This window comes from Amblyomma americanum, chromosome 10 (assembly GCF_052857255.1).
Source record: "Amblyomma americanum isolate KBUSLIRL-KWMA chromosome 10, ASM5285725v1, whole genome shotgun sequence".
NCBI lineage: Eukaryota > Metazoa > Arthropoda > Arachnida > Ixodida > Ixodidae > Amblyomma > Amblyomma americanum.
The window spans coordinates 86,839,695-86,867,655 of record NC_135506.1 but is presented as its reverse complement, the minus strand read 5'-3'; the positions used below and the strand labels follow the sequence as shown (position 1 = coordinate 86,867,655).

Below are 27,961 nucleotides of genomic sequence, written 5' to 3'. Positions count from 1 at the left end.
AGTGAACTTGTGCCATCAATTACCACGTGAGAAATTTGGCGACCATAAAATGCAGGACAGCTGTGATAATCAATTGGTAAGAATTTTGAATTCAGGCTATCCTCGGTCGATCGTGACGGCTGTTGCCGAGACTCTCCTGAATTTGGTAAAGAGCTATGACCCTGAAGACGAGGAAAGTTGAGCGGACCATGCGACCGGAAATTTCCCCCTACCTGCACAAAGTTTCGCATAAATTGAGAAAAGTAGCGAACTGGCATGGGGTGCCGCTTGTTTTTTCGGCTCCGGTAAAGCTCGGCCAACTATGCCCTCGCATCTCCGGCAAGGAGACCACCAAAGCTGGATACGGAAAAAAACATGCCAAGCCCTATGTGCAGTGCCCGTCTGGAGTGGTGTATGAGATTGCACTGTCGTCCGGAAAAGCCTATGTCGGCCAAACAGGCAGATACGTCAACGACTGGTTTAGGGAGCACGGACGACCATTTGAGAATAACGAAGAGGTGAGCTTGGATGAAATTGCAGGTCTTGCAACGAATGTTCGCCGCATTTTGATGGTGCAAGGATTCTAGGCAAAAGCAAAGATCAGACTGCACTTGAACTACTGGAAGAATACCATAAAAATAAAATTTGTGATCCTCCTGTATCCGTTCCCTTACGGCGCGGTTCAGGTTTCCGCCGATATATGAGACAGATACTGCGCCACTTTTTCCCCCCAGAAACCAATTTTCAATTTTTTAACTGCGTAAGCGTTATTTCAATTCAATTGTACAGATCGGAATAAGACCTCTCCTCTGCCAAAAGATAAGATATACCACACGCTGTAAAATATTCTTCGTTGCCATTGACACGTATCTTTCTTTCTTTTTTTTCTGTATTTTGTACGCATGAGCGGGGGAGCATTTATATTTACCATGGATTGGCGAGAAAAATCGGTTGTGAGTGCAGCGTTTGTCCGTGTCTTGAGTGTTCTCTTCCCTATGCGATTGTCTTTTTTTTCGTGTTGCATCTATGTCCAAGCTGTCTACCTACTTGCAGTGCCTATAACGCTTCATGGCGAAGTTCTGCGTCCGTGTCCCGACGACCTTTCTTCGAACCACCTCTGGTTTTCGCGCACGTTGGCGCCGATGCACCAAAAGTACTATTCGCCCGGGCTTGCTGCGGTTGTCCAACGCTACGTACTAATCTGCCGTTGAGTGCCAGTGCCGGAAGACACCGGCGACTAAACCAGCCGGGCTCCAGCAGGCAATCGATCCCCCGCTACTCCCATTTCAACAGGTCGGCATTGACCTACTCGGCTCATTTCCGGCGTCCTCCTTGGGTAACCGGTATATTGCGGTTGTCACTGAATATATGAGCCACTACTGTGAGACCAAGACCCTTCCCGTTGTACCGCAGCCGAAGTTGCATATTTCTTCATTTACAACATTGTGCTTCGTCACGGTGCCCCAACAGTCGTATTAACTGACAGGGGAACCGCGTTTGCGTCGGCACTTACGAGCGAGGTACTTCGACTCTGTGGCACAAGCCACCAACAGACTACAGCTTACTATGTGCAAACAAATAACTGACTGAGCGGCTTAACAAGACCATTGCCGATATGATTTCGATGTATGTCGACGATGACCATGAGCACTGGGATTGGATACTTCCTTAAATTCACGTTCGTGTAGAACGCTGCGCTCCACGAAACGTTTCATTTGGTGCATGGTTGCGAAGCCTTGACCGTGGTGGGTCAAATGCTGCTTCCGGATCTTGCTCCCTCTTCCGTCACGGGCGCTGACTAATCTGTTCATGACGCAGAAGCCGCTCGCCATCTTGCTACGACGCCCATAGCCACAACCTCCGCCACAGGGAGGTGATTTACACGCCCGGCGACCAATTCTGGATGTGAAGCCCGATCCGCTCGCGAGGGCGCTCTGAGAAGCTTCTTCGCCGTTACTTTGCCCCTTACGAGGCGCTCCGCCGCCTCAGCGAGGCAAAATATGAGGTGCTTCCACAAGGAACTGTCTGTTCCTCTGGACAGCCGTCGTCCGAAGCAGACCATGTGGCGAGACGGAAACCATATTACACCCGTTAGTCCCTTTCCAGGATCCACCTCCGTTGAATAAGACACGCACGCCGTTAAATTGCCGCTCTTACCCATTGCTTTCCCCGCACGTGCGGCATCGAGTCGACACCTCTTGGAAGGGAGGGGCAATGCCGCATTGCTGACACTGTGGTGTCACCATGTGGCCGAACCTTATATCTTAGCACGTGGCCGAGCATCGTCTCCGTCCCGAATCAGTGCTGGTGCTCGGCAACCTCGATCACCCGAGTAAACGGCTGTGTTCTCCTGCGTCGCGCTCCGTTCATCGGTGGCAATATGATCACGTGGTAATAATACCATCACCATCATCTTAACCAGCCTTACTACGCCCACTCCCCCATGTCTCTCCAATTAACCCTGTCTGTTGCCAACTGCGCCCACCGTACGCCCGCGAACTTCTTGATGCCATCCGCCCACCTAACTTTCGGTCGCCCCCTGCTGCGCTTTGCCTTCTCTTGGAATCCACGCAGTTAAGTTCGGTTTGAGATTGGGAGGCATTGCATATCAATATCTCATCCACATCGAAATCGGAAGTTGTACCACGAGGAGCAGAGTTCTCGCTGCAAAAAATATTGTATGAAGAACGCCCGAGGAAAATGGACGCTAACAGACGGGCAACAAAGTAATGGATTACTTATACAGAAAGAGCGTTGACTCACAATGGCGGTAAAGGACCAGGAAGCTAACCCGTAAGTATGCAGGACATGAGGACGGAGAAGTAAAGAGCTTCGAACAACAGATAAAAAACGTAGAAGGAAAAGCTGGATGAGTTCAATGGAAAAGAAGCATACTGTAGAACTGCTATATCGATACTGGAAAAGGAAGATCAGGAATTGTGAATCATTCTGTGATAGCACAAGAGGCAATTCCCTACTCTTTCAACTTAAAACAGGGAGTCTTAAAACGAACAGCTACAAAATGATATATAACAAAGAACATCACGCATGTGCAGTGTGGGGTAAATCTATAGAACGATTGAATACATCATACTCAAATGTGGTGGTATCCATATCGGATGTCTATGCAGGCATAGTCGCTCTCTGAGGCGCAAGGTTTTAGAGATAACAATGGCCATTTAAACGTATCTGCGGTGGAAGTTAGCAAAAAGCGATTGGAAGATAGGTGGATCAAAAGCGGAGAGGTGACGTAATGTTAGAAGTTTAGGATTAAAAACGTATTGAAACAAAATGGCGAATTTATATACAGATTTATAGCAAACACTCTTAGAAAATATAATAAAAAATGAAAGCAATAAAGCCGAGCATAGTGGCAATTGCTGTCACCATCCCGTTTCAAACTTAAGGGTATGCTCTTACCTTCCATCCATCCATCCACCCGGAGCAGAAGCCAAGGCGCTGTCGGCATAAGCAGCGCGGGGCCACAAGGGGCCGACCGGGCAATCGCCCTCTTTGTTGTGCCGTTATCACAAAAGTATTCCATTTCTTTAATGGATTATCACTTCGCTGGCAATTAAGATTCATAAAACGAATAGATCCTTCCTTTCTGAGGGATATCAGTAGCTGCCTGTTTAAATGGGCGCCAAAGGGAGGATAGCGGCCATCACCCCGAAGCTTTTGACAGTCATGTCTCTCTGTCCCAGAGGAGGACTTTATTTTGTTTGCTCACAAGCACCTTAATCTTCTTAGTCTTTGCATTAGGTTATGACAAGCGAATATATCGCGCTCCCGTTGCCCAATTTGTTCTTTTTATTTCATCTTGAAGAGGGGCAATTAATACTTGCCCAAAAATTAACTTCCCTTCGAAATACGCCATCCCTGCAAAAGCATTCTAGAGTAGGCGTTAGTATCGTAAAACAATGACCGACAACTTTTGCTGCAAGTTGGTTCCAAATCTGAAAAAAAGACAAATTCTGCTTTTCCCGAGAGTATTTTTTTTTTCGTGAAGACCAGTCGAACAACTTCCTGACGAAGCAGACATTGCTGGAACTATTTGAACTATGGGCCCGCAGGTGCAATATATTGCTTCTATTACAGAACGTTGAATTCAGGATTTTTTTCTGTGAAATATTTATTATTGTAATAATAATTAAGCAGTGTTCTGATTCTAGTTTTATTAATGATTTGCATTATTTTAATGAATATTAACGCGTTCGAAGTGTTTTTTATAACACTTCTAGCTCCCTTTCCATTTGTTGGACGTCTAATGGCTGGTGAAACGTCCACCATACATTCTCCAAACGAAGGCTTCATTGTTGCACATCGCCCCATTGTGCGCCATATACTTGCTGTTCACTCACTGCTAATTCGGACCTTATGATTATTTCCATGTCTCCTGCGTGGCCTTGCTGAATTTAGCGACCACTGTTTTAAGAATTCCAGCTTAACATTAACGCACCCACTAGGAGAAGTAAAAACAATTTATAATTATAATCTGCTAATTTTGAGCCAATTAACAATGAACATTCACTTTTAGTAGATTCCTTTCTGGCTTCGTCGCCTGTTCTATTCCAGATGGGTCACAATAATTAATAAAACATCAGCTCTTATGATCACATGTGCAGAAAATTGTCCCCAGTTTCCACATTGTACACAGTGCTATACGTGCAATGGAAAGAGTACTTAACGGGTGGCCGACCCTTTAGGTGCTCACTGCAAGAATTGCGACTGCCTGTCGTTCTTTGAAAACTGCTCCATGATCTCGAAGTGGCGACCGCCTTACTAGATATGGTCACCTAGTGGTGACGGCAGTCGAAGCAGCGATGAAGACGGACGAAAGGGTCTTCTAAAAGAAAACTGTTTATTGGGCTGAATTGCACCCAAAATGGACTGAATCACTCGGCGGCGGCGAAGCGATAAGCGTGCTCGGCGGTCGTCGAACAGAATGCCCGCCGCTGTCGGCCGTGCTCAATTTAAAACTGATAGCGAACTCTCGAGATAAAGCGTGCAAAGTTGCTAGAACTTTCCGGAACAACGTAGAATCAGCTCTGCCTGGCTGCGATCAATCGAGATAAATCTTGTCGCGTCTTGCGTCGCTAACAAAGCGATGAAGTAGTGTGGTGGCAGATTTGAAAAAAAGAACAAACACTGCAAATATTCGCGGCAATATAAACCTTTAAATTACTTAATTCTGCCAGAGACTACTGCGCCAGCGCTCATTTTTACAGAAACTTATAAATGTTTCTTATTTCCGCAAACCTCGACGGTCAGACGTAGGTCATAAATGCAAGCTACTCGTCGTTTCCCATAATTTTATTTCTTCTCTTTCTTGCTTAATGACCAGTGACGTTATTGTATGACTTTTTTTTTGCGGCTTCCTCAGCCTACCTGTTCCCACTCGCTTGTTCCTTTTGCTCTTCTTCCCCACCCGTTCTGTCTTGCGTTACCGCTGCTTTACTCTCTTGCTGAGCGGTTTCACAATAACGATCCCCTTTCATTCTTCGTTCCCCTCCTTTCGACCTTCACTGCTTGTCGCTTGTAATTGCTCTTCGACTGTGCCCGCATTCACTGGCTGTCTACTTGCTCGGCAGTGCACTTCCCTTTGGTTGGTTGGTAACGACTTTATTAAAAATGTCCTGCAGAGCTTTCGCCGAGGGGGCCTTAGGTCTCCCACGTGGGGACGTCGAGGTGTTGCCTCGCCGTCGCCTCGCGGGCCTGCTGGACGGCCCAGAGTTGGTCACCGAGACTGGGGCTGCGCAAGGCAGCGGCCCACCGCGGCGGGCGGGCTACGGAGTTAGCACCGTCAGGGTTTTTGCTACAGTCCCAGAGCAGGCGGGGCAAAGTTGCTGTAGCAGTGTGGCAGAGCTTGCATATATTTGTCGCGCATGTTCCTGGGTAGAGCCTGTGGTATTGTGCCGGGTTGGGGTACGTGAGCGTCTGCAGTTTTCTGACGGCCACCGCGTGCGCCCTGTCCAGCTTGTCGTTGGTCGGAGGGAAGGTTCGGTGGGCCAGGCCGCCGATGGTTTTTCGCTCTGTGCATTTGGCTGGCGATGCGTCTTCAGGGTGTCACGCTGAGGTGACGTGTTCACGGCCGGCTGCTGTGGGAGGTGCTCGCCCCACGGTTTGTTGTGTTTTTGTATGTTTTATGTCCCCCGAGACGCTCTCTCACTTGCTTCTCTTAACGAAACTACCCCAACAAGCCTAAAACCACGGCCGCGCGCGGCCGTTTGCTTTATTTTCTCATTCAACCCCTCTCATAGATAGTGTACGGTAGGACATCCCTGGTACATAGTCGAGGATACTTCATGTAGCTTATATAGCTGCTTCGTACATTCCTTTTGAGGCGTACTAGTAAGCTGCTATGGATGAGCTGAAAGTGCCCGCAAAATGCTGCCCACCCATTACTATTCCTGTAGTCATCTCTTTCTTATAGACACGATGTGCGGTCACTACTTGCCCGAACACTTCCAACGCTGAATCGTAAACTTGTGCTTCTAGCGGGACAATTTATCCGTACTTAAGTTCTTTTTGCATTTATTTTAGTCCAAACTCATTCGCCACATTGGACAGTACGAGAGCAGACACCCTTCGCACTCACTTTGCATTTTTCAGCCTCGCGTTGCTTATAGCGCTCACGTTACGCATGCCAATGTTTTGGTCTACAGCGGCTCAACGTAGTTGTCTTTCCGCAGAGTATCCGCGCGCCTCCACAGCACATTTTTGCTGCCTTTGCCCACCACGATATTACAGTGAATGAGATAGTGTGCACAGTCCATAATTTTCCGTCCAAATTATCAGTGAGATTCGATGGAATCGCCTCCTTTGTGCTAAAGAAATGCATAGATGCATAGATATCTTATGCGTTCCGCTCGAAAAAATGTACAGCCTCACCTTCTATTCCGCTACCTATCCGGACTTAAGTTAGCTAGAATAGTGCCGGTACACAAGAATGGTGGGGCGAGAGCGAACTGATCAGTGACTCGAAGTGATCAATAACCCTGAACATTTGACCAACACTGTTCCCACATCGAGTCACTGATCTATTTGCTCTCGCCCTACCATAAGCTTGCCGTCCCGGTGAGCTCATTTGGTAGAGCGACAGCCCGGGTGAGGCCGTGGTCACAAATTCGAGCCTCGGACCAGGACAAATTTTTCTTTAATGGCTAAGTTACCGTGGAAGCCGTTCTGCTTTCGTATGTAGCCGTATGGCTGCGTTTGGGTGAAAAAAACAACAAAGAACGAAACGCAGATGTCGGCGTCCCCAGCTCGTTCCGCAAGTGAACTGCGTGCGCACGCCCAGAATCTGACGCGCGCATCCCGGAGGCTATGCTATTCCGGCATTCACTAGAGAACGGTGGCGAGCAGAAGTCTTCCTTGGTGTAGACGTCACGAGTTTGAATAGAGCGGCGGGACAACTTTTAAAACATATTGTCCCAGCTATAATTGCATCTTATGCAGCCGAAAATTTTTAACACAGCCAGAAAGAGCCAGAAAATTAATTTTTTACTGAGAACAATTATTAGACGTAGTTCTCCTCAGCGTACATTTAAGTTGGTCCCTTTGGTTACCTTCACGTTTCTGCTCCATAGGTTAGTACCGGCAACGTGATGGAGTTATATGAATTCCTCTTCAGTACTGGCAAACTTATATTATTCACCTGAGATTGCTCACTAAATGTACTCCACCCTATGCTTATTCTCTAAGTTATTTGACTATCATGATCCGGTTCTGCACCCACTACCTGCACTTAGCAGACTGCTTCTCTTAATTATCTTAAATAATTAATAATTAATAGCTCTTACCGCTTCCAATAATTCGCTGGCCGTCGTAAACTGTTGCTTGCTTCCGACACAGGCGATTATTACTTTAGATTTCTTCACAATAATTTTCAGACCCGTCGGTCAGCTTTTCCTGTCCAGGTCCTTAACAAAACATTCAAATTCAACCCCTGAGTTACTTACTAAAGTGATGTCATTTAAAAAAGACGGAGTGCTAACGTGCTGTCTCAATTAGCGTTTATCTTTAACTGTGCCCAATTCAGTTCTTTAAATACTTGGTGTAAAAAACCGATCATTAATATTTGGGAGATTTTGTCTCCACCTGACACTTGTACTGACCTCTACATAATCACTTCACCTGTGGAGGACTTTCATGGTTGTGCATCCACAACAGATATTTTCCACCACCTTTTCGTATGCTTCTTCTGCACTCTGGTTACACAACTGCAAGGCTATTCAAGTTTCGACTGAGTCAAATGCCGTCTCATTATATCTATAAAGGCTATATAGGAAAGTTAGTTATACTATTCGTATCAAACGACTCGTGATGTCTATGCGCTCAATGCAGGGTAGCGTTTAAGAAAGCCAGCCGAGGCTTTTGGTTCTGAAGTCTAAGAGAGCTGAAATTCTGTTAGCCATTACCTCACTGAATACCTTGTAAACAACGTACATTGAGCTCAGAGGTCTCCAATTTTTCATGTCCTTGGCATCCTCTTTGTTGTGGGCTCAGATGAATTTGTCATTCCCCCAAGGTTTCAAGGGTCTAGACGTCTGGAATTACTCATGCAGGGCGGAAAGTTTTAGTGGCATAGTGTTCCGCCCTCCCAGTCATTAGCAAGTCTGTAGTCACCTGGTCGCCACATCCTGCTCTTTCCCTTTGAATTGCTTGCAAACCGTTCTTTATTACCCCTTTGGTTACCTGTCGGTTGTCGAATGCATCCATACCGTCGGCTTCATCATCAGCGTTTTGGTTATTTAATTTTTGCAAATGTGGATTACAGCATCCCGCTTCGAAAACATGCTTTTTGAATTTTTCTTGCTGTGGTTTTCGAAGCTCGATTTCTTTTTGTGAACAGCTTTTAGTGTTAATGCATCGATATTTGTGTGTTTTTTATAGACTCAAACACTGTTTTCTTTCCCCATCCGCTATGGTGCGCCTGGCCAGCGACGCACGCATAGGATAACAGGTTAGTTTTGGTGCGGCATGGTATGACCGTTTTGGAATGTGTCCGATATAAATTGGTTCCGCCCTTTTCTTTTTTTTTCAGTTTATTCGTTAATAGCACAATAGGGATGCTTTTCTAATATGGTATGTTGCTTGTATTGCTTTTTATCTTTTTCAGCGTGACGAATTTGGAAATATTTTGGCAATTGCAACACATTTCCGTCCTGCTTTGCTTCGTTGCAGTGACCGCGAGGTGCTCGAATGCGTCTGTATCTCGATACTTGTCGGTATTACGGAGCAGGCTTCAAATCTGGTACACTTCCGATACCCTACAGTTGGGAGGTACTAGAAGGTTCTGTTAATGCGGACCATAAAGAGAACTGAGAGTCGCTGGGCTGGCGTACATAACTGTGGCGCGGGAACACACAGACTCTAATGGCCAGATGCTTCGTATGCTAGATGGTGCAATCCCGGATTATAGTATGTGGCGTAGTTGCAACGGCTGACGACAGCACGGTTCTGCCACCAGCCCGTTTCAAAGCGGACGCTGATACTTTCCCCTTATGCACGCATGCTCCACATCAGTGTTGCCAAAACTCCCACTCATCCCGATTATCCCCAAACATCACCAGGTGAAGACGCTGACACTACCTACCGCACAACGGGAAGCAACAAAGCATCTAAAAAAAATGTACGTTATATTCGTAGCAGCCATGTTGAGTTAGGTGACGTCACAAACAGTGAAAATGACTGAGCCCCCTTCGTGGGCATAGCCGACTACGAACTAGGGGACACAAATCCGTCATAAAGACAAAGCGACAAACCTTCGCTGCACAGTTGGCGGCAGAAGCTGACAAAACTGCTCGCTTTTGGTCGAGAATAATGACGCTTACAAAATGAGGCGGTGGAAGAGAAGTAGGCAGCAAATACAGGTGAAAAGGACACAACACGCCACTGTAAGTTTCTGAGTTACAGGTCTGTTTCGCTTTTTTTTTTCTGTAGTCACGATGGGTCCAGAATCCTAGCAATGCTCGTTCCCAAGTGCAGAATAATATTGTATTACACTGGTCATTTCGCCATTAAGGATACATAAAACGCCTTTAAACGCCGTTTTAAGTGGGCTGTCTTCTGTAATTCAAAATATATTTTTTTTTGTGTCCGGGATACTTGGTTCGCATTAAAGAGGAAAGCACAAAATCGGTAACCGCCAAAAAATAATAAAATGCCCTAGCTGCGGCCCACCTCTGGTGAGCCTACTAGCACGTCATACCGAGCAGGCGGGTCGGTCGGCAGCGAGAACAACGCTAGATGCTGAAATATCTCCGCTTAGGTGGAATGATGCCGTCGCTCGCTAATTCTCGAAGCGCTTTAGGTCCACCAGCACTCTAGAAAGAAGGAAGAAGCGGCGAGAGACAGTTTGCAGAGCTGACTGTTTTAGAACACGCCTGTCGAGACAATTGTCAGGCGCCGACCACTGCGGGTTCAACAACCAACGCCCCGTAAGCGCAAGCAGCCGCGAAGTCTCGAAAGGCGAAGGAATATACCTCGGAGGAGAGCGAGAGAGAACCCGAGCTGGGCTGCCCGGACGAGCTGTCAAGAACGTTTTAATTGAGGTCGCGTGCGGCGCTCCTCCGCGGAGCTGCGGTCGACGCGTCCGCTCCTTATTCCGCTTCCCGGGCGTGAAGGCGTCACGGCGGCGGAATTGTCCGAACGAAACGCCGTCTCAGCGGGTGCCCCGGGAACGGCCCAGACGTTGCGAGGTAAAATAAAGCAGAGAAGCCAAAGGAAAACAAAAGCACTGCGGAGCTTTGCTGATAGAGGGTTCAGGGGGCGAAAGAGAGTGCGATAAAGAGAGAGAGAGAGGTCTGGTGGGCGCGCCACATTGAAGCCATCGTCCTGCCTCCTACGCATTCGGCGCAGCCCAGGGCGCCTTTATTTTTTCGATACAGTTCCGTGCCGGAGCCGCACTCAACGGGAGTGAAAAAAAAAAAAAAGTCAACGGCGGCATCGAATACGGGAGGCCACGTGCTGCGTTTGAGGTATTTCGTTTCGTTTTTCTTTCGCGTGCGTGTGGGCAGATTTAGTGATATTATGAGTGACCGCGATCACGTTGGCGGCGCCTTCAGTGAACTACGAAATGCTCGAATACTGGAACTGTGTTATGTTTCCCGCCAGAGTTGATATGCGCATAGCCACAATCCCGTTTCGGAAGCTATTCCAAGCTAGTCCGATGCTTGCACGAGCACACGCTTTTTTGTGAAAGATGAATGCGTATTGGGTGTGTAATTTGCAAAAAAGGCATTTGCACGTCGTCTTGAAAAACTATCTTTAAGGGAGTGCCAAATTTCAGTTTATCGTTGTTTGCCTTTGCATACACGCACCTGGAACCTACACTTTTCGACAAGTCGACTGCAGCATTACTTCTATTCATTTCCGCCAATATTTAGCCGGGAAATATCGCAAAGATATTTGTTTTACTTCGTATTAAGCTGTCGGTCACCAAGCAGTGATTTTCTTCTTGGTTGTCACTATTATCAGTATAGAAGCTTGAGTATTCAATGAGTTTTAATTGCGCTGAGTATTCAAGAGCAATACTTTCAAGGTGACTGATCAATCGGTGCTTGCCTAGAAGCCGTCTAGTTTATTTTGTTTTTTACGGCTGTTGTTAAGTGTCCCGTGAAACACCATGGGAACACTGAAGCTTGTGAACGAGATACAGCGCACACACATGGTGTGCTGCTATCAGATTTTTTTTTTCAGCAGCTAGATTAAGAGTGCAATGGCGAGGAAAAGGAAAGAAGATAAAAGTATCACGCACGCGTCGCTAACAAGTGGTCAAAGTGTGTGCATGCTGTTTAGAGTCCTGTTAAGATTTTCTGCAATTTTTTAAAATAGCCTTTTCCAGTTAGAGGAGCGTTTTTTTTTTTGCGCACCATCGTCAGCTGTATCCTGCGTCAGAATTCAGCTGTGAGATGCCAACAGTAGGCAGGTAACTGTTGCTGAATAGTTATCTTTTTAATTGTTATCCTTCGCCCTTCAATAGTCTCAACATTATTTACCTACAGTGCTCCAAAATACACGCGATTTAGAAAAGCTTGCAGCAAAGCAACCTCTGCAATGCATGCAACTTGTCGAAATAGGCAAAATTTGTTGGGCCACAGAGCCGATAATAACTGCGTTTTCGAAGTTCTAAAAACTGCTGTGCATATTACAGTGGGCTGTTCGCCACTTTATGGTTAAGAAGATTAACGGTAATAGTTAGAAAGTTACCTATTCAATATTGTTACCCAGCACCTTGAGCAAATGAAAATACCTTGTCCCATGGCACTCTTCGGCCGCAGATGCCCTTGCGCCATGAAAATTCACTATCATCATCATTAGTTACCCAGCCTACTAGTTAGCGCGCTCTGGCTGTATTCTGATGCGAATACACCGCTCACAATGCCGTGGCGAAAAAGGCGCTCTTCTATCTCAGAGTCTATTTTTAAAAATTGCAGAATACCATGGTTGAAATACCCGGCATTCTCAAGCGCGCAAACGTCATTTACTCGAGTATGAAATACCTTTAATCAACCCATAATTCGTGGAATCTTTCTAGATGGTTCATTGTACTTGAGAAAGGAAAACAGTAGCGCTTGTCCTGCGCCGTTCTTCTGCTGTGTGTGTGTTTTTTCGGCGCTACTGTTTTCCTTTCTCTAGTGACCCTTCCTTGTGTGTTACAAAGAAGGAACGTGCATACCTAGGGGGGTGATAAGGAATAACATCATTTTCAAGTGATAGGGGGATGTCAAGATGCGCATGCGTGGGAAGGTTTGTGCGGCAGCGTCTGTCTCAATAAAGCAGAGTTGAAAGTAGTGCAGCGTCCGTCTGTGCCTACCACCTTTTTCTTGTGCATGCGTCCTTGTGTTTTCGCTGGCACACCGTGTTTTCAACTTCAATACGCCGTTTTCGTTCCATCCTGTGGCAAGCATTACCACGCGCAGTTGTCATAAAAAGAAATCAGCTTGCGCTAAGCTCAGGTTGCACAAGAAACGGGCTGCACGACGAGCTCTTCTTGGCTGACAACACCATATGTGCAACGTGTGAGATCTTGCACGTGACCTGTCGCGGTGCGAAGCTCTCAAAAGAAGGAACTTTGCCAAATAATAACCCTATACATCGGTGCTTCCCCGCTCCCTTGAATTGAAAACCGGAAGCGGCTCAACTAGCCTCGCCCTTTGTGTATTCCTCACATCGCATGACCACGCGTTATAATTTGCAGCTCCGGAAGTCGATCACTCGGGCTAATCTATTTTAATGAGCCCTGTGCCAATCCTCACAAGGAGCATTCACAAAACTCTTACTTCAAAAATGCTCCTTATTTGAAGGACGCACAAACGATGCAATTTTTCGAGCTCTTGAGTTGTCTTGGAGATTCCTGCCGTAATGGCCGAAAAAACGCCAGCAGCCAATACCAAGCCTAATTTGAGAGTGAGGAACTCTTTCAGAGCAGCTTGTAAACTTGAGACGTGGCAGCTATACGGTTACAGATGGCTTCACGTTTTTTTTTTATTTCTTGTTGTTTACAGAACAACAACATTAGCTCTTCCCTGAACGTGGAGACATTGTGTGATGATATCGAAAACACTTTCCACTGCTATCCGGTACCTCTTATCAGCAATTATACGCCTGTTTCTTTAAACTATTGAGCCGAGGCGCAAGCCCACTGGTTTATTATGGACGCCACCCAGTACAGAAGTTTGCTTATTGGTTATGCTTTGCAAACGCGTCCTAAGGCTTTACAATTGGAAATGTAACGGAGCGAGAGCCTCCAAGCAGTAAGCGGAACGACCCTATACAGACCAGTAGGGAAGGGGGGGGGGTGCCTTTCTTTAATTTGAATCCTAGTGGCAAAGTATGCGAAACTGCGCCCACCTGTGCGCTGATGGTACTGCTGCGCTACCTACATGAGGCATAAGCTTCCTCTCCATTTTGTCAAGTTCTTGATTTATCACAAGGCCGCGTCGTTTTCGCACCTGTGGTTTGTGTACCGATAAAAATGTGAAAGGGACACACAAGCTCCGCCTTTAAGCGTATGACATGATAGCGTAATGGTTTAATTCCCACATATACAGGAGGCCATTCTCTACTTCACATTCATAGATCCATCGGAGGCCTCATACCCCTCCTGGTGCAGTGGTGCCGCGGTTAAGCGATGCAATACTGCCCTGCGATGGCAGGTGCTGCCACATGTGTGTCTTGTGCGACCCAGGTCGCTATTCCCGAGCGACCAATCATTAATTTAACTGCCACGTGCCACGGTGGGCAGTTTTCTCACTCTCCGATGCGCAGGTTGTGATGACGCCGCAAGATCATCCGGCCTAGGTAGCCCACCTGCCTCCTAGGATGCTCTCTGGGGACCACCTCCCAGAGCCATGCACTTGATTTTTCGTTCACAACCCCTACAACGCCGACACCACATTTTCTGAAGAACGGGGGAAGAGGAGGAGGAGGGAAAATCTTTATCTGAGGCCAGCACTAAGGCCCGGTACTTGCTCCGCTCAGGCCTGCTAATTTGCCGAACCCGAGTGAAGCCAAGCACTGCAGGAAGGAGGGTATGGGAAAAACAAGTAATGGCAGTGTTCCATGAGTAAAGAATGTGTTCTGTGTCTCCCGTAATCTCCGGACAGTTGGGACAGTGAGCTCACTGTCCGAACGGGAGAATGGGGCCTTTAACGTATTAGCGGCGTCTCGAGTGAGCTGTGTTCACTGCTCCAACTGGAGAACGGCGCCTTTAACGCTATCGCGTTAAAATGTTAGCGACACGAAGTTATTTTAAACTCAAAATGCTGCAGACGATTGTTTAGAGAGAGCTTGTATTGGGACAGAGCCAAACATTTGCTGCTTTGTCGAAAGGCGTACAAGAGTGATTTCACCGCGTACGTATCATTTACTGCGGATTATTCCTCAACGACCCGCAGTTAAACCCCTGAAAGTTGTCACGACTCATTTATTATGCGGAGCATTGTTACTGCATGAATGGGAATTTCGGAAGGCACATGTTTCAGAAAATTTGGGCTATCTTTCTGTATGCCATGTAGCTGAAGGGCGTCCCAAAAAGTTGTTTAGGTGTAGCTAGACGAAAAATCAAGCGACACGACGAGATTGTCCCAAGATTGGTCCAGTGGCACTAGACCACTGCAACGGGCTATATGACTTCTCAGTCAATGCTAGCGATTTAATTTATGACATCTTTCAAAGTGTACTAAAGGGCGCTGTCAATGCATGCATTGCAGAAAAGGTGGCGAGTTAATTTGGAATCAGAGAGATAATTCCTTGCGCATTACTTGATAAGGCGTTACTTTATTTTCATCCCCGAGTTACCTTTGTACTTTTTCTGACCAGCCCGTATATTGACTAATATGGCGTAAACTACAGAATTTAGCAATATGGTCAGTGTTGCGGTGTAGTCTTGACTTGCCGCTCACACGACCAGGGGCAGGCCACACTCACAATCGTTTTTTTTTAATTTCTAATGGTACTCTGTTTTGCTCTCAGCTCGAAGTGAGCTGCAAAATAGTGTTACAATTCGCTTTGATGTGTGCGCAGACAAGATGTGTATTCTGCGAGCATTTTCTTCGATCCGCTGAAGACTTTCGCTTCTACAACGACGTGTAGAAACGATAGACGGTACATCCGGGATAAATATATAAAAAAAGAAATTATTTCAATGTCTAAATACTGCAGACTGCCTTTTCTGCCGCACGCGTTCCCTGCGCATGTCCTGCATGTATAGGGCCAAGAGACATCCGCTATGTCATGCAATGGTCCGTCTTGATCTCCGTCCGCTGAAGCAGACGAAGGTTATGGACAGTGGTAGGAGCGAGCATCAGCTATGAAGGACCGTCAGGCGCTGTTTTTTTTTCCCTGAGGGCCGCGCGAGAGGCGTGGAGGGTTAATACTCGCCATGCTGAACATTTTACTCAGCTGTCTTTCTCCTTCACTTTCGTAACCTCATACCTCTTTCCCCAGTGTAAGGCACATCCTCCTGACTAACCCCCCCCCCCCCCCCCCCCCAACCACTTTTCCTCCTTTCTATTTCGATTTTATATATGTTATATGACGAGCACGTGCCTCATGAAAGTTAACGATGGATGGCCCTCATCAAGCGGATTTAACGCTCCGCTTCGGTGCCTCTTTCTCTTTTCCTTCTTTCGCTCTGTTCTTCATTCACTGCATGGTGCACCTGTCCGCCGAGAGTGAGGAAGTTAGTGCGCCTTTCCTTTCGTCATAACCAGCTAATAGGGCGAAGGTGGCATGTAAACATACGCGTAAATGTTACATTTTGCACACCCAAACTTCACGCTTCGTAGTCACGAGGCACCCGAGAGCTGCGAATTTACGGCACATATTTATGTGTACCTCAGCCGCGTAATGCGATATTTGGAGCATATTTCGCTTGCGTTCTGCGTAAGCATTGTGCTGCTTGATCTCCTTTCATTTGTAATATCTACTGAAAGCGGCGTTATCTCATTAAGACGTGCAGAGGAGCCTTCCTTTGTTCGCATGTGAGGGCAGCTCAACTGTCTGGTGGTATGAGAAATACCTGCCCAGGACAGAATAACGGTATTGCTTACGCGGTACAACATGTTTCATTTTGTCCGTAGTACGGGCGGACATGAAATCGTCGAATCTTCTGGAACGACTGCTAACATCTGAAAGTCTCAGCTCGCCTCACTTGGCGACTGCTGCTCCTGTACACTATCTGCTGCGAAGCCGTTTCTCAAGAGGACTCAGCACTTACCATGGAAATAACGTTTGAGAAATTTATGCCAAGGGTGCTTGTTACAATTATTTTTTTCGCAGCGCTGTAACGCCGCAAAAAGCATAAGGGTTCTAAGGACGCGGCCTACCCAACTAAACAACAGTCACGGAATAGCTGCTCTGAAAGATCGGACCACAGCACAGAGCTTTGACGCTCAGCAAAAAAGGCCGCAGGGGTGGTGCTTCCGACAATGCCCTTTTGTGTAGAAAATGTAGGTGTAGCGTTTACGCTTTGGTCATGATCTAGTGGCTCGCGGTACATTGTATCAGTAGCTGTGCACGAACACCCACACCAATTGCCTGTGAAAATAAAACTGTACCAAAGCAAGCACAATGCAGGCGCCCACGAGCACAACGAACTGTCTGCGGCTGGCAGCCATCCGCGCACGGAAATCGGGTCGACCGCGGTGCGGTCTCTGGAGAAACTCGTTAGGCGCCCTCACCTCCCTGACGGGGAGGCCAGCGGGAGTTCGTCCGCCTGCGACTGTTCGCCTTAAAACTTTAGAGCGAAATTAGCGAGGCTGGAAAAACGAACTAATAAGTCCGAGATGAACCTCTGTGAGCTCTTTTATTTTCTTGTTTTTCAGTGTTTTTCTCTTTTCTTTTTTTCCTCCATAAAACTGCGCAGATGGACGCCTGTCGCGGGCGGTGTGTGAATATGGCGAGGCCTCTTGAGGAGCAGTGCGGTGATGACACGTAGAGCGATGGATCCCGAAGGAAACCAGACTCCGACGAAAAGATGCAGAAAGAGGCCCATCTTCAGGTGATCTCTGCTTTATTATTTTTGATTTTGTGAACTTCGTTTGCGAAAACGGGAAGAAAAACATAGGCCGCTTTGAAACATGCGCAAAACTTCTGCCGGTGTGGCATTGAATATGCTGAGCGTAAAACTCGATATAACGTTGCAAACGCTGAGCATCAAATTGAACGAATCTCCATCGAACGAATATTTTTTCTACCAAGTCTGCCCGTTGGGAACAAGCAATTTTTGTATCATAGTTGCACAGACACAATGGCTAGAGTATCGAAGGAAATTTACTGTATATGTCCGATGCACAAGTTGCAATCTTCGCGCGTGGTGCCTAGAACTGTGGACATGAGATACGAAACTCCATAGAAATGAATTAGGCAGGGATTTTATTTCTCTTGAGACTATGTGAAGGCAAAAAAGGCAAAATAATTTTTACCCGACATGTGTGGCACCTGTGCATTCCTGAACAAAGGTGGTAGAAAACAGAACCGATTTACTGCTCTAATAATGAGTCTCCTTTTATTTCAAAGGATGATTGTAATTAAATGGGTCTTTTTTATTTTTTTACTAATCAGGTATCGGTATCGAAGCGACGGACGACAATCGAGTGAAGCACGTTAATTTCGAAGGGAGCGAGCAGACCGAATGCACTTTAAGCCAAGCGTCTTCGGCAGCTTTTCATTTTATTAAAGACGTACTATTTAAGATCTCCACGGCTTCAACTACAAGGTCAGCAAATGATTCGCCTGTGGAATGGTTTATGGTTTATAGTAGTTTAACGTCCCAAAGCAACTCCGGCTATGAGAGACGCCGTAGTGAAGGGCTCCGGAAATTTCGACCACCTGGGGTTCTTTAACGTGCACTGACATCGCACAGTACACCTGTGGAATGAGCTATCGCATGAAATCGTTTCACTTTCAGCAAACGAAGCATTCTACCACGCCCTGATTGCTCGATGTCGCTATGTCTGCATGTATGTTTTGTGGTGTATCATGTTCATTAAATTTACTAGCGTTTTAGTGTTTAGACCCCCCCCCTCTCCATTCCTGCTTTAATGCCACGAAAGCAATGCAGGTATTCGATAAATAAAAAATAATAAAAAATGAGCCAGCCAGGCGATAGTGATCCAGCTTAGACATTTGACAGGCGTGCAACCTGTAGTGATCGGTTTTTTGGGACTCTTGTAAGATCCTTGTGGCAATCGCTCCTACTTCCGACCATCATCGACACTGAGGTTAAGTGTGGCATCTGCTACTGCAGCGTCGTCTTCGTTGGTGGCACGCTGCTGTTCCTGTGCTGCTTGCACTGGAGCCCACAGCGGAGGCCCCACGCACCGACCAATGCCCCGGATGCTCCTGCTGAGCAGACGGGTGTGAACCTGTCGGCCTCGTGCAGCAGTGGTGGCGCTGATGCAGAGGACGCCGGAGTGGCGAGGCGGCAGAAAGTGCGGCTCCTCTACAACCGGGTGCCCAAGTGCGGCTCGACGACGCTGCTGACGCTACTGCGCAGGCTGTCGACCAGCAATGGCTTCCAGCACCTGCACTGCAGGATCTACGACAAGCGACTGCTCACGCACGACCAGCAGGCACGGTGACGCTCATTATCTGACGTCAAGTATCAACGGCTTCAGTGGAGCCAACACTACTTGAAGCTAATTAATTACTGAGGAATATTTGAAACGCTATTACGCGTTATTGTTGTTTAAAGAAGGAACCTTAGTGCTTGTTCATTTCATGTCGGAAGCAGTTCGGCAGAGAGGAGCAAATGCACTCTGCCGTCTGAAGACGAAATACGACCTCCGAATGTCACGTGCATTGGTCTACACCCTGAGCTAGAGCGAAGACTGCCTTCGCGCCTCCTTTAAATAATATATATAACTTCATTTAACTGTAGCCCAGCGCCGAGGGTGCTCACCAATGCCACATCTTAAAAGCAGCAAATAGCTGAACACAGCGCACTTCCCATTCTTTTAAAGGCGTACTCATTGAACCACGAAAAATTTTCATTACTGTGAGGTTTCTATAAGATCAGACAGCACGTCGTAACCCCTTTATTGCGTGTTGAAACGTTTTACCGCCTTGTATGACTTCGTGGCTCAGGTCCGGTTTGACCCGTTCGCAGGCACAGTTCGTGGAAGAGGTGACGTCAGCCAAGGCTCCTTGCAGCTACGACCGCCACGTATACTTTCTGGACTTCGAGAAGTGAGTGGTAACGCTTTCCTTGAGCGACTCCAAGTGCGGTCATGGGCAACAGGACTTATTAAAGCTCCATGGCTTTCCCACAGAAAATATCGAGAAGGAAACTGTCGATTGATGCCTTATTCGCCGAGGGTCACCGCATAGACGCGTACTGCGACACCGTTTGGTTTTGGGATATGTGCACCTATCAGTCAGACGTGCTTTCTTTCGGATGCTGTTTTTAAGCACTATTTCGTACCACCAAAAAAGTTTACGATCCTCCAGCAGCAGATAAACAGCTCATTAGGAAAGAGGAAATCATGTGGAGGAAATTGCAAACCGGGGTGTTTCCAAACCCTCAGCTGTACAGTAAATGGTACCCAGAACTCTTTAATCCTTGATGTACGCACTGCTATAGCATTGTTGATCTAGTCCACATGGTTTGGACCTGCCCTTTTTATAACGACCCGAGTAGAAATGTACAATGCTGGGAGAACTTATTGCTCAACTACGAAGCAGAAGAACGACGCAAAGTCATCGCTCTTACCCTGACCGCCGCCGAGTCCCAAGGGATTATGTCCGACGGTTAGGGGAATGAATGGGGGTTTAGGCTATAGTCTTTTTTGCCGTCATTTTTGACGGGGGCAAATTAAAGTTATTTCGCTCTCTCTCTCTCTACAAAAACTTGGAAATCCTACCTCATGTCACGAGATGGAAACGCGGGACAGGAAGCAGAGAAGACATTTCTGGGTACTCAACTATTGAAGACACAGAAAGCAGATAAAAATACTGAATAAATTAAAAGGCAAAAGAAAACGGGGCTCATCCACTGTTACTGCGTCTTTTTTTTTTCGCAGCGCTACTGGGAAACATGGTCATGCTCTCGTTTTAGGAGAATACCGCCCATGGCATGCTCAAGGTCCCCAAAACAGACAGGTTTTGTGATCATGGTTTTTAGGATTTTTAAGTTCGACTCTTTCCAAGCCCCTTGGTGCCGTGAAATCTGCTTTCTCCGGCGGTTATTTTAAAAGTGGTTCCCAAAGCACATCTCCTGTTGGGGCAGGGTCTTCCCTGGAGAGTCGCTGGGACAGAGGGTACCTTTTCCATCAAAACAGCACAGCGCTTAGCGAGCGTATGGCAGCGGTTCTCTAAAAGCTGACAGCTGAAGCGCACATTTGTCGAACTTGTCGCAGCAAGTGCGAATTAAGTGAGCGATATTTCAAGATAAAATCCGCACCTGGTGCCTGGCCTGCACATCGAGCGCTCTATCGGTCTTTCTAGTCAGCACAGGCACTAGATTGCGACTGTTCTAAAAGTGACGAACCGTTAAAAAAAAGTGGTACTTTTGAACTGATATGCGCCAGGATCAACGTAACGTAAAGAAAATAACAAAGTATTGTGCCGTATGAGAGTACCAAAATTATGCAATGTTTGCGCTGTGCAGCGTAAATAGCTTAACAGAGCGGATGGATGGATGGATGGATGGATGGATGGATGGATGGATGGATGGATGGATGGATGGATCGATGGATGGATGGATGGATGGATGGATGGATGGATGGATGGATGGATGGATGGATGGATGGATGGGCGGATGGGCGGATGGATGGATGGATGGATGGATGGATGGATGGATGGATGGATGGATGGATGGATGGATTAGTGGGTGGGTAGGTGGACGGATGGATGGATGGATGGATTAGTGGGTGGGTAGGTGGATGGATGGATAGATGGGGCTGAATACTTTAAATCGGGTGGTGGCTCAAGCCACCTAACCCTGACTTGTGAAATTTTACTCTTGTCTGGATTTTGGCCACCAATCAGATAACCTTCGCTTGGCTACTTCTACCCGCTTAAAATCTACTTTCCCTTCACTGTCATTAAACCCCAATGCCTTGGATAAATCAGCCCCGCTGCTTTCCACTGCAGGGTGAAGCCCTTTACGTGTATCAAGTGTTGAGCCGTTTTATCCTTTTCTCTGAACGCAACGCACAACGAAGGCTAGCGTAAGCTAAAGTCACTTTAGCGAAAGCTAGCACGCAGCTCCCTCTGGTGTCTTGTAAGCCTCGCACCGTGCCTTATATCTGTGTCCTAATAGCACTGCCTTGTCATATCCACATCGCTCGTACATGCGCCTATAGGTACTCGTTCGCGCGTTCCACTTAAATATTTAACATCGCAATTACGTAGAGACCTGTGTGCCCGTTCATTGGTATCCAGAGCGCTAGCGCATGCGCTGTCTGCAAAACCCCTTCTCCTTCAGAGCTGTCTTCGCAATGCAAGCCCGTTACCCTCCACATCATCACCCTCATTGTAGGTTCCATCCGCCTTCAGTATGCAGTCGTCAAGAGTCAGCAGAAGCACGGCCATGCGTCCCTCCCCACTCTCGTGCTCGATCTTTACTCTCTTTCGCGACACCAGCGCCCCCAGCACCATTCCGTGGTGTTGCCGAAAAAACTGTTGCTAGGGCCGCGCAGAGCTCCTTCATAAAAAACATACCTTTATATAAATGGCTTTCGCTGGCTCACTCAGATTTCCCCTTTCAGCGACAGATGACCGGCCAAGCGTGGAGAGTTTACAACAATGGTTTCCCGGACCTGGGCGAACAACTTCGTAATCAACAGGCATCAATAATGTTTGTTCACTTTTTCTCGCTCTAAAAGGAAACGAACACATCGTGTGGTGCTGCGGGCTGCATTCTTAGCACAGAAATGCCGGCGAGCCCGCAGTGTCGATGGTGCTCTTGCACACGCATCCTGTTATTGCGTAAGCACTATGAACGCCATTAGGCAGAACTGTCGGCGTGTGTCTCTGCATGGCCGCCGAGTGATGCCTCCGGAGTCTGCAGCGAGCCCAGCGTGAGAGATGAGAAGGAAAATCTGCATCGGCGGAAGCAGGGAGGCCGGCGCAGCGATGTCGCAAAGCTAGTGGCGAATGCGGGGATAGGGAAAACGGCGCCGAAATCGAGCCGCGTCAGCGGATCACGTTAGCGAAACGCGCCAAATCGGCTGATCCAACGTGGCGTGCCAAGGCGAAATGTGTACAGTGCAACAAGTGTCAGAGGTTAAAAAGTCATTATCTAGTGATAAAGCCAGCCAAGTTAAAAGTGTAAATGTAGGGAATGTAAAACATAAAATAATAATAATAATAACTTCCTTGTTTCCATCAGTAATGGAGGAGCGAGTTATGAAAGACAAGCAAAGTAAAGCGAAACTGGCGCACTTTTTAGGCAAATGAAGTGCTGCAAGAGGGAAAAAAAGAATCGAATGAAAAATCTTCGCATGGAAAATTTTGAAATAAAAAAAACATCCTAAATTAAATGCGCATTCAGCTAACCAAGTTCTTTCCATCAGATCATCTGAGCCTCTGTCATTTTTTTAATCAGCTGCTTGAGCCCGGACGGGGATGCGTTCTGCTGTTATTGCAGTTAGGCTTATGTGAGTGCAGCGCCCTAAGGGATCCTTCGCTTTCATTAACTCGTTTTTATTCAGGTTTGGCCAGGCGAACCCGGCGTACGTGAACATAATCCGGGACCCTGTAGACCGGATCGCTTCCTCCTTCTACTACAGCCGGGCAATCGCCGCACGCCGCAGTGATCCGACGAGGCGGAAGGCGCGCTGGCTCCGCGAGGTAGGTAGCTCACCAGAGGCGGTTGGCTGCTGCTAAAAGCGCTGCGACTAGAGCATTCGATCCCGAGGAATATATCTGCCAACGCCAAGTGTGGGAAGGGTGAATGTTACGCGAGCTCTGCAACGCGCCTGTTGAGTGCTTCTTCAGCATGCTGTGAGTCGTACAGTGTTCTCTTAAGGCGACAATTTAAGCTTCTGGCTGAAGCACACTGACACAAAAATGATCTTGCTTTTGACGCAGCCGATAAATAGAAGCGTATAATTTTGCTTACAGTAACCCTTAACTAATCTCATGGCATAAACCGCTGGTTTACGCGTGATTGTTACATTATAATAACTAATTGGACGCAGAATAATTATTCTAACCATACTACTCCGAATGAAAATAAGGGGGCGATCTGCGGGAAGTATGTTGAGGTTAGGAAATCTTGGTGCAACGTTTCAGCTGGGCAGCAACAATTCAAGTTCTTCTTTTTCTTCGTCCCCTTAAGGCACGGCACATACCCACATGGGGGGATTGGCCAAGGTGTAGTGGGATAAACAAGGAAATTTCCATAGGAGATTACGACAAAATTTTAGCACCAAGCGTGAATTTTGAAAAATAAGTTGGCACTCTGATTTCTTTTTCTTCCATGCCCATGCTTCTAGCAGCCCTGACCAATTTATGCATTGCGAGTAATACGGAACAAATGCATTTTTCAACGTGAAGTAGTTCATGAATGCAATTTGTTCATATATCATAAGATTTCACTACAACAGTAAATATATTCGCAGACCTTTCCTCAGCAGGCTTGCATTCTTTTGCTGTTAACGTTTTGGCTATCGTCCAAAACGTTCTCCATTGGTTTTCTAGGGCAGTGTTAACGACTCGATGCGAGCGATGGAAGAACTTTAAAAGGAAGATTTCGCTACGCATATGAAGGATAGGCCATTACCTTCAAGATTTCCGTAACAGTACCTTACAATATACTAATATTTATTTTTTTTTCCACAAGAAAGCTGGACTTGATACTATCGCAGGTAGCGTGACAGTCGACTAAACGGGGAGTTTCGGAGAAGCCACAGTGCAGTTGTTTCATACATGAGTGTCACTATGCATCAGTGCGGACTTTTTGCATGCACTCCCAGACACCCTTAGAGCTTGTGGGGGGGGGGGGGGGGGGGTAGCGGTTTTCGATCTTTCAGGAGATGCCCTCGACTAAGCGTGGCAAGCGCAGCCGGAGACCAGCCACCAATTGGCAAAGGGGAATTGGTCGTTTGGTGCCCAGCTTTCGCCGGTCGCAAGCCAGAGAATGGGTCGGAGCCAAATGTTGACAAACAAAACAAAGTTTACACAGCAAAAGATAATACAGAGTAATTTCATTAGTAATCATTCGTAAGAACTCAGTGATCTACAAAACAATGTAACACATCGAAACAAGAAAGTTCTTGCACTTAAAGTGCCCTAACACACGAGAGAGGCAAACAAAACAGAACACAGTTTGTTCGCTGGGCACTCCGAGAGTTGGTTTGTTGGCTGTGTTTTTTAGCTATATTACGGTAGCAATTTTAGCTATGTGATTGCGGTCGGGGTATTCCCATAAATATTTGACCAGCCTGCACACAAGTAACGTGTTGGAGGGAAGTCGGTGGAGTGATTTTCAGGCGAGGGGAGGTTGTCTGATTGTAGCTGACAACGGCCACGGAACACTTAACATGCAGCTAGCCGCTGCAGCGGCTGATGCAATGACTGTTTTGAAAACTTCAGTTGTCATATTTCTCGCCGCAAGAAATTTTCAATTATCTCACTTCATTGAAGTGGAACATTGATTATAAGGACTAGATGTTGCAAGGCAGCATAATGAGGAGGTACTTCGTCCCGTCAGTGGTGCTGCCCGTAATTCAGGCACTTCAGCTTCAGGTGAGCGCGTCCCAGACCTGCCACGTCGAGTGTATTTTGGTCGGGATTTAGGCTTAGGCAGCCTCTAGCCGTGTCATTCGACGTCGCCAAAAACGGGTGTGCATCGATGTAGCTGCGCTTTCTTGCTAATTCGCAAGCTGGTGTACCTACCGCCTGAGTCAGAACTGCGGCAATAATACGCATCGTGCGGCCGCAGCTTTAACAAATGAGCATGCACGGTGCGATAACTCCGGCGCCACATTTATGTCCGGTCGGTCTCTCAAAAACTAATGAGTGAGTTGATTTTTCCTATAAGTGAGCTGCTGGAGATAGCCAAGTATCTCATGCACAGGAACTTGTAATTACTATATAAACTCAGAATACACGAATCGACCACAACCAACAGCAGACACGATCACACGTTACAAAAAGTGTACGCGAATCTATGTTGCCATGGTTTGGAAACGCGGTCAGCAAGGCGGAAATTTGGGCGATTTGGTAAGTACCCATAATTTTTGCTCACAGCGCTTGTTTGTGTTAGTCTTTCGTCTCGTGTCCCGTTCTTGTGGCGCTGTGAGCAAAAGCGATGAAGCGCGGTCATCCCCTGACCGAAAACTCTTTCCACAGCGATTTCGTTCGACGACGCCAAGAATGCTGGAGTTTGTACGCACCTTTAGTGTGGGAGTTTTTGCAGCATTTTGATCGTTTACTCTCTCCGTACATAGCGTACACAAATTCGTACGCTCTAAAAAGAAAGGACTAAATAATAAGTAGTTAAAAAGGAAGTAGTTTTATCCCTTCCCTTACGGCGCGGTTCAGGTGTCCAGCGATGTATGAGACAGATACTGCGTCATTCCCTTTCCCCAGAAATCAATTATTCTTATTATTATTAAAAAGGAATTAACCTCTCATCTTACAAAAGCTGTCCTTACAGCTGCGCTACAGGACAATTTCTTCCCTTTTTACTACAATTTAGGCGAATGCGTATTTAGAGTATACTGTGCGATTTAAACTCACGTTAAAGAACCTTAGGTAGTCTAAATTGTCCGGAGCCCTTAATTACGATGCCCCTCATTATCTGAAAAACTTTGGTACGTTAAATCCTATAAACCAAATAATACAGCATTCATATACGGACTACTTAATCTCTAGCCCTGGGAGCTGCTCGCTTATTGCATGGTAGCAAGTTCTTTCATCATCAGCCTGGCTACGCCCACTGCAGGACAAATGTCTCTCCCATGTCTCTCCAATTAACCCCGTCCTTTGCCAGCTGCATCCACCCTTTTCCTTGAAACTTCTTAATTTAATCCGCCCACATAACCTTTTGCCGCCCCCTGCTACGCTTACTTTCTCTTGTAATCCATTCCGTTACCCTTAAGGACCAACGGTTATCTTGCTTTCGCATGGCATGCCCTGCCCAAGCCCATTTATTCCTCTTGATTTCGACTAGGATGTAATTAACACGCGTTTGTGCCCTCACCAGACCGCCCGCGTCTGGTCTCTTAACGGTACACTTATCATTTTTATTTTCATAGCTCGCTGCTCTGTCCTTAAATGTGCACGAAAGAGGAGTCTGAACTCGTCTTTTTATCGCGGGAACTCGATGTGCACGTTCCGAACATTCTTAGGAACTTCAAATTATGGTGCTGTGCGGCCGATTTCCATAATTTGAATTGAATTAAACGTCCTGGCTCCCGCCTTTTTTTTTTTTTTTGAACTCAACGTGGATGGTGGCAGGAGTCAACCAATGCGTGGAATGCCATTCAGTCAGATCATGGCGGCTTCGCTTTCGCAATTATTTTGTTTTTTAGGTTTCTGCGAATAAATATTTTCAGTTGCAGACAACATAGTGGCATATTAAGCCCACAAAAATAAAAATACGCGTGGACTCTGATTTACGTATCACTTCGCCGATGGCAGAACGGCAAGACGCCACGGGACTGGCTGAAGGCACTCCACCTGTTGGTTGACTGTTCCTACCTTCTGCGCTGAGTTGAAAAAAAAATCAGGTAAAAGCCGGGACGTTTAATCCGCTTTAAATTAGGAAAATCAACCTCACAGGATAATAATTCGAAGCTTCTAACAATGCTCGAAACGTGTAGATCGAGTTCCCGCGGTAAAAAGACGAGTTCAAATTCCTCCTTAATGCACTTTTAAGTTCAGCTGAACCATTTTCACAGCCTCCACGTTTCTGCCCCGTAGGTGAGTACCGGTAAGATACAGCTGTTGTAAACTCTCCTCTTGAGAGAAATTGGCAAACTGCCATTTGTGATCTGAAAAAAACCTGCCATATGCGCTCAATCCCATTCTTATTCTTCTAGTTATTTCTGTCTCATTATCCAGATCAGCGGTCACTACCTGCCCTGAGTAGACATATTCCTTTAACACTTCCAGCCCCTCACTACCAATTGCGAACTGTTGTTCCCTTGTTAGACTGTTGAACATTACTTTGGTTTTCCGCATGTTAATTTTTAGACCTGCCGTTCCGCTTTGCCTGTCTAACACATTGATCATGATTTGCATATCATCTTCTGAGTGATTCAGCAAGGCAATGTCATCAGCGAACCGCAGAATATTTAGGTATTCTCGAATAACTCTTATCCCCAACTGTTCCCAATTCAGGCGTCTTTATACATCCTGTAAATAGGCGGTCAATAGCATTTTTCGAGATCGTCTCTCCTTACCTGATGCCCCTCCTTAAAGGAATTTTATTGCAGACTTTATGCAGGACTATGGTAGCTGTTCATTGGCTATAGACATCTTCCAGTATTTTGACATATGGCTCCTCTACACCCTGATT

The 27,961-nt window shown here is 46.7% G+C and overlaps 1 protein-coding gene across 2 annotated transcripts in view; it reads left to right on the top strand.

Annotated features, from left to right (window-relative positions):
• Positions 1–10,901: 10,901 nt before the first annotated feature.
• Positions 10,902–27,961, top strand: part of pip (heparan sulfate 2-O-sulfotransferase pipe) — a 43,502-nt gene continuing 26,442 nt past the window's right edge. Inside the window, exons 1-5 of one of the 2 annotated variants that reach the window (XM_077642122.1) lie at positions 10,902–10,961; positions 17,354–17,488; positions 18,737–19,061; positions 19,598–19,677; positions 23,145–23,283. In XM_077642122.1, coding sequence (XP_077498248.1) covers positions 17,415–17,488; positions 18,737–19,061; positions 19,598–19,677; positions 23,145–23,283 — 618 coding nt within the window. In that variant the 5' untranslated portion in view covers positions 10,902–10,961; positions 17,354–17,414. Of the gene's footprint in view, positions 10,962–14,266; positions 14,517–17,353; positions 17,489–18,736; positions 19,062–19,597; positions 19,678–23,144; positions 23,284–27,961 lie in introns of those variants that run through there. The other variant, XM_077642123.1, reaches the window with a different exon arrangement.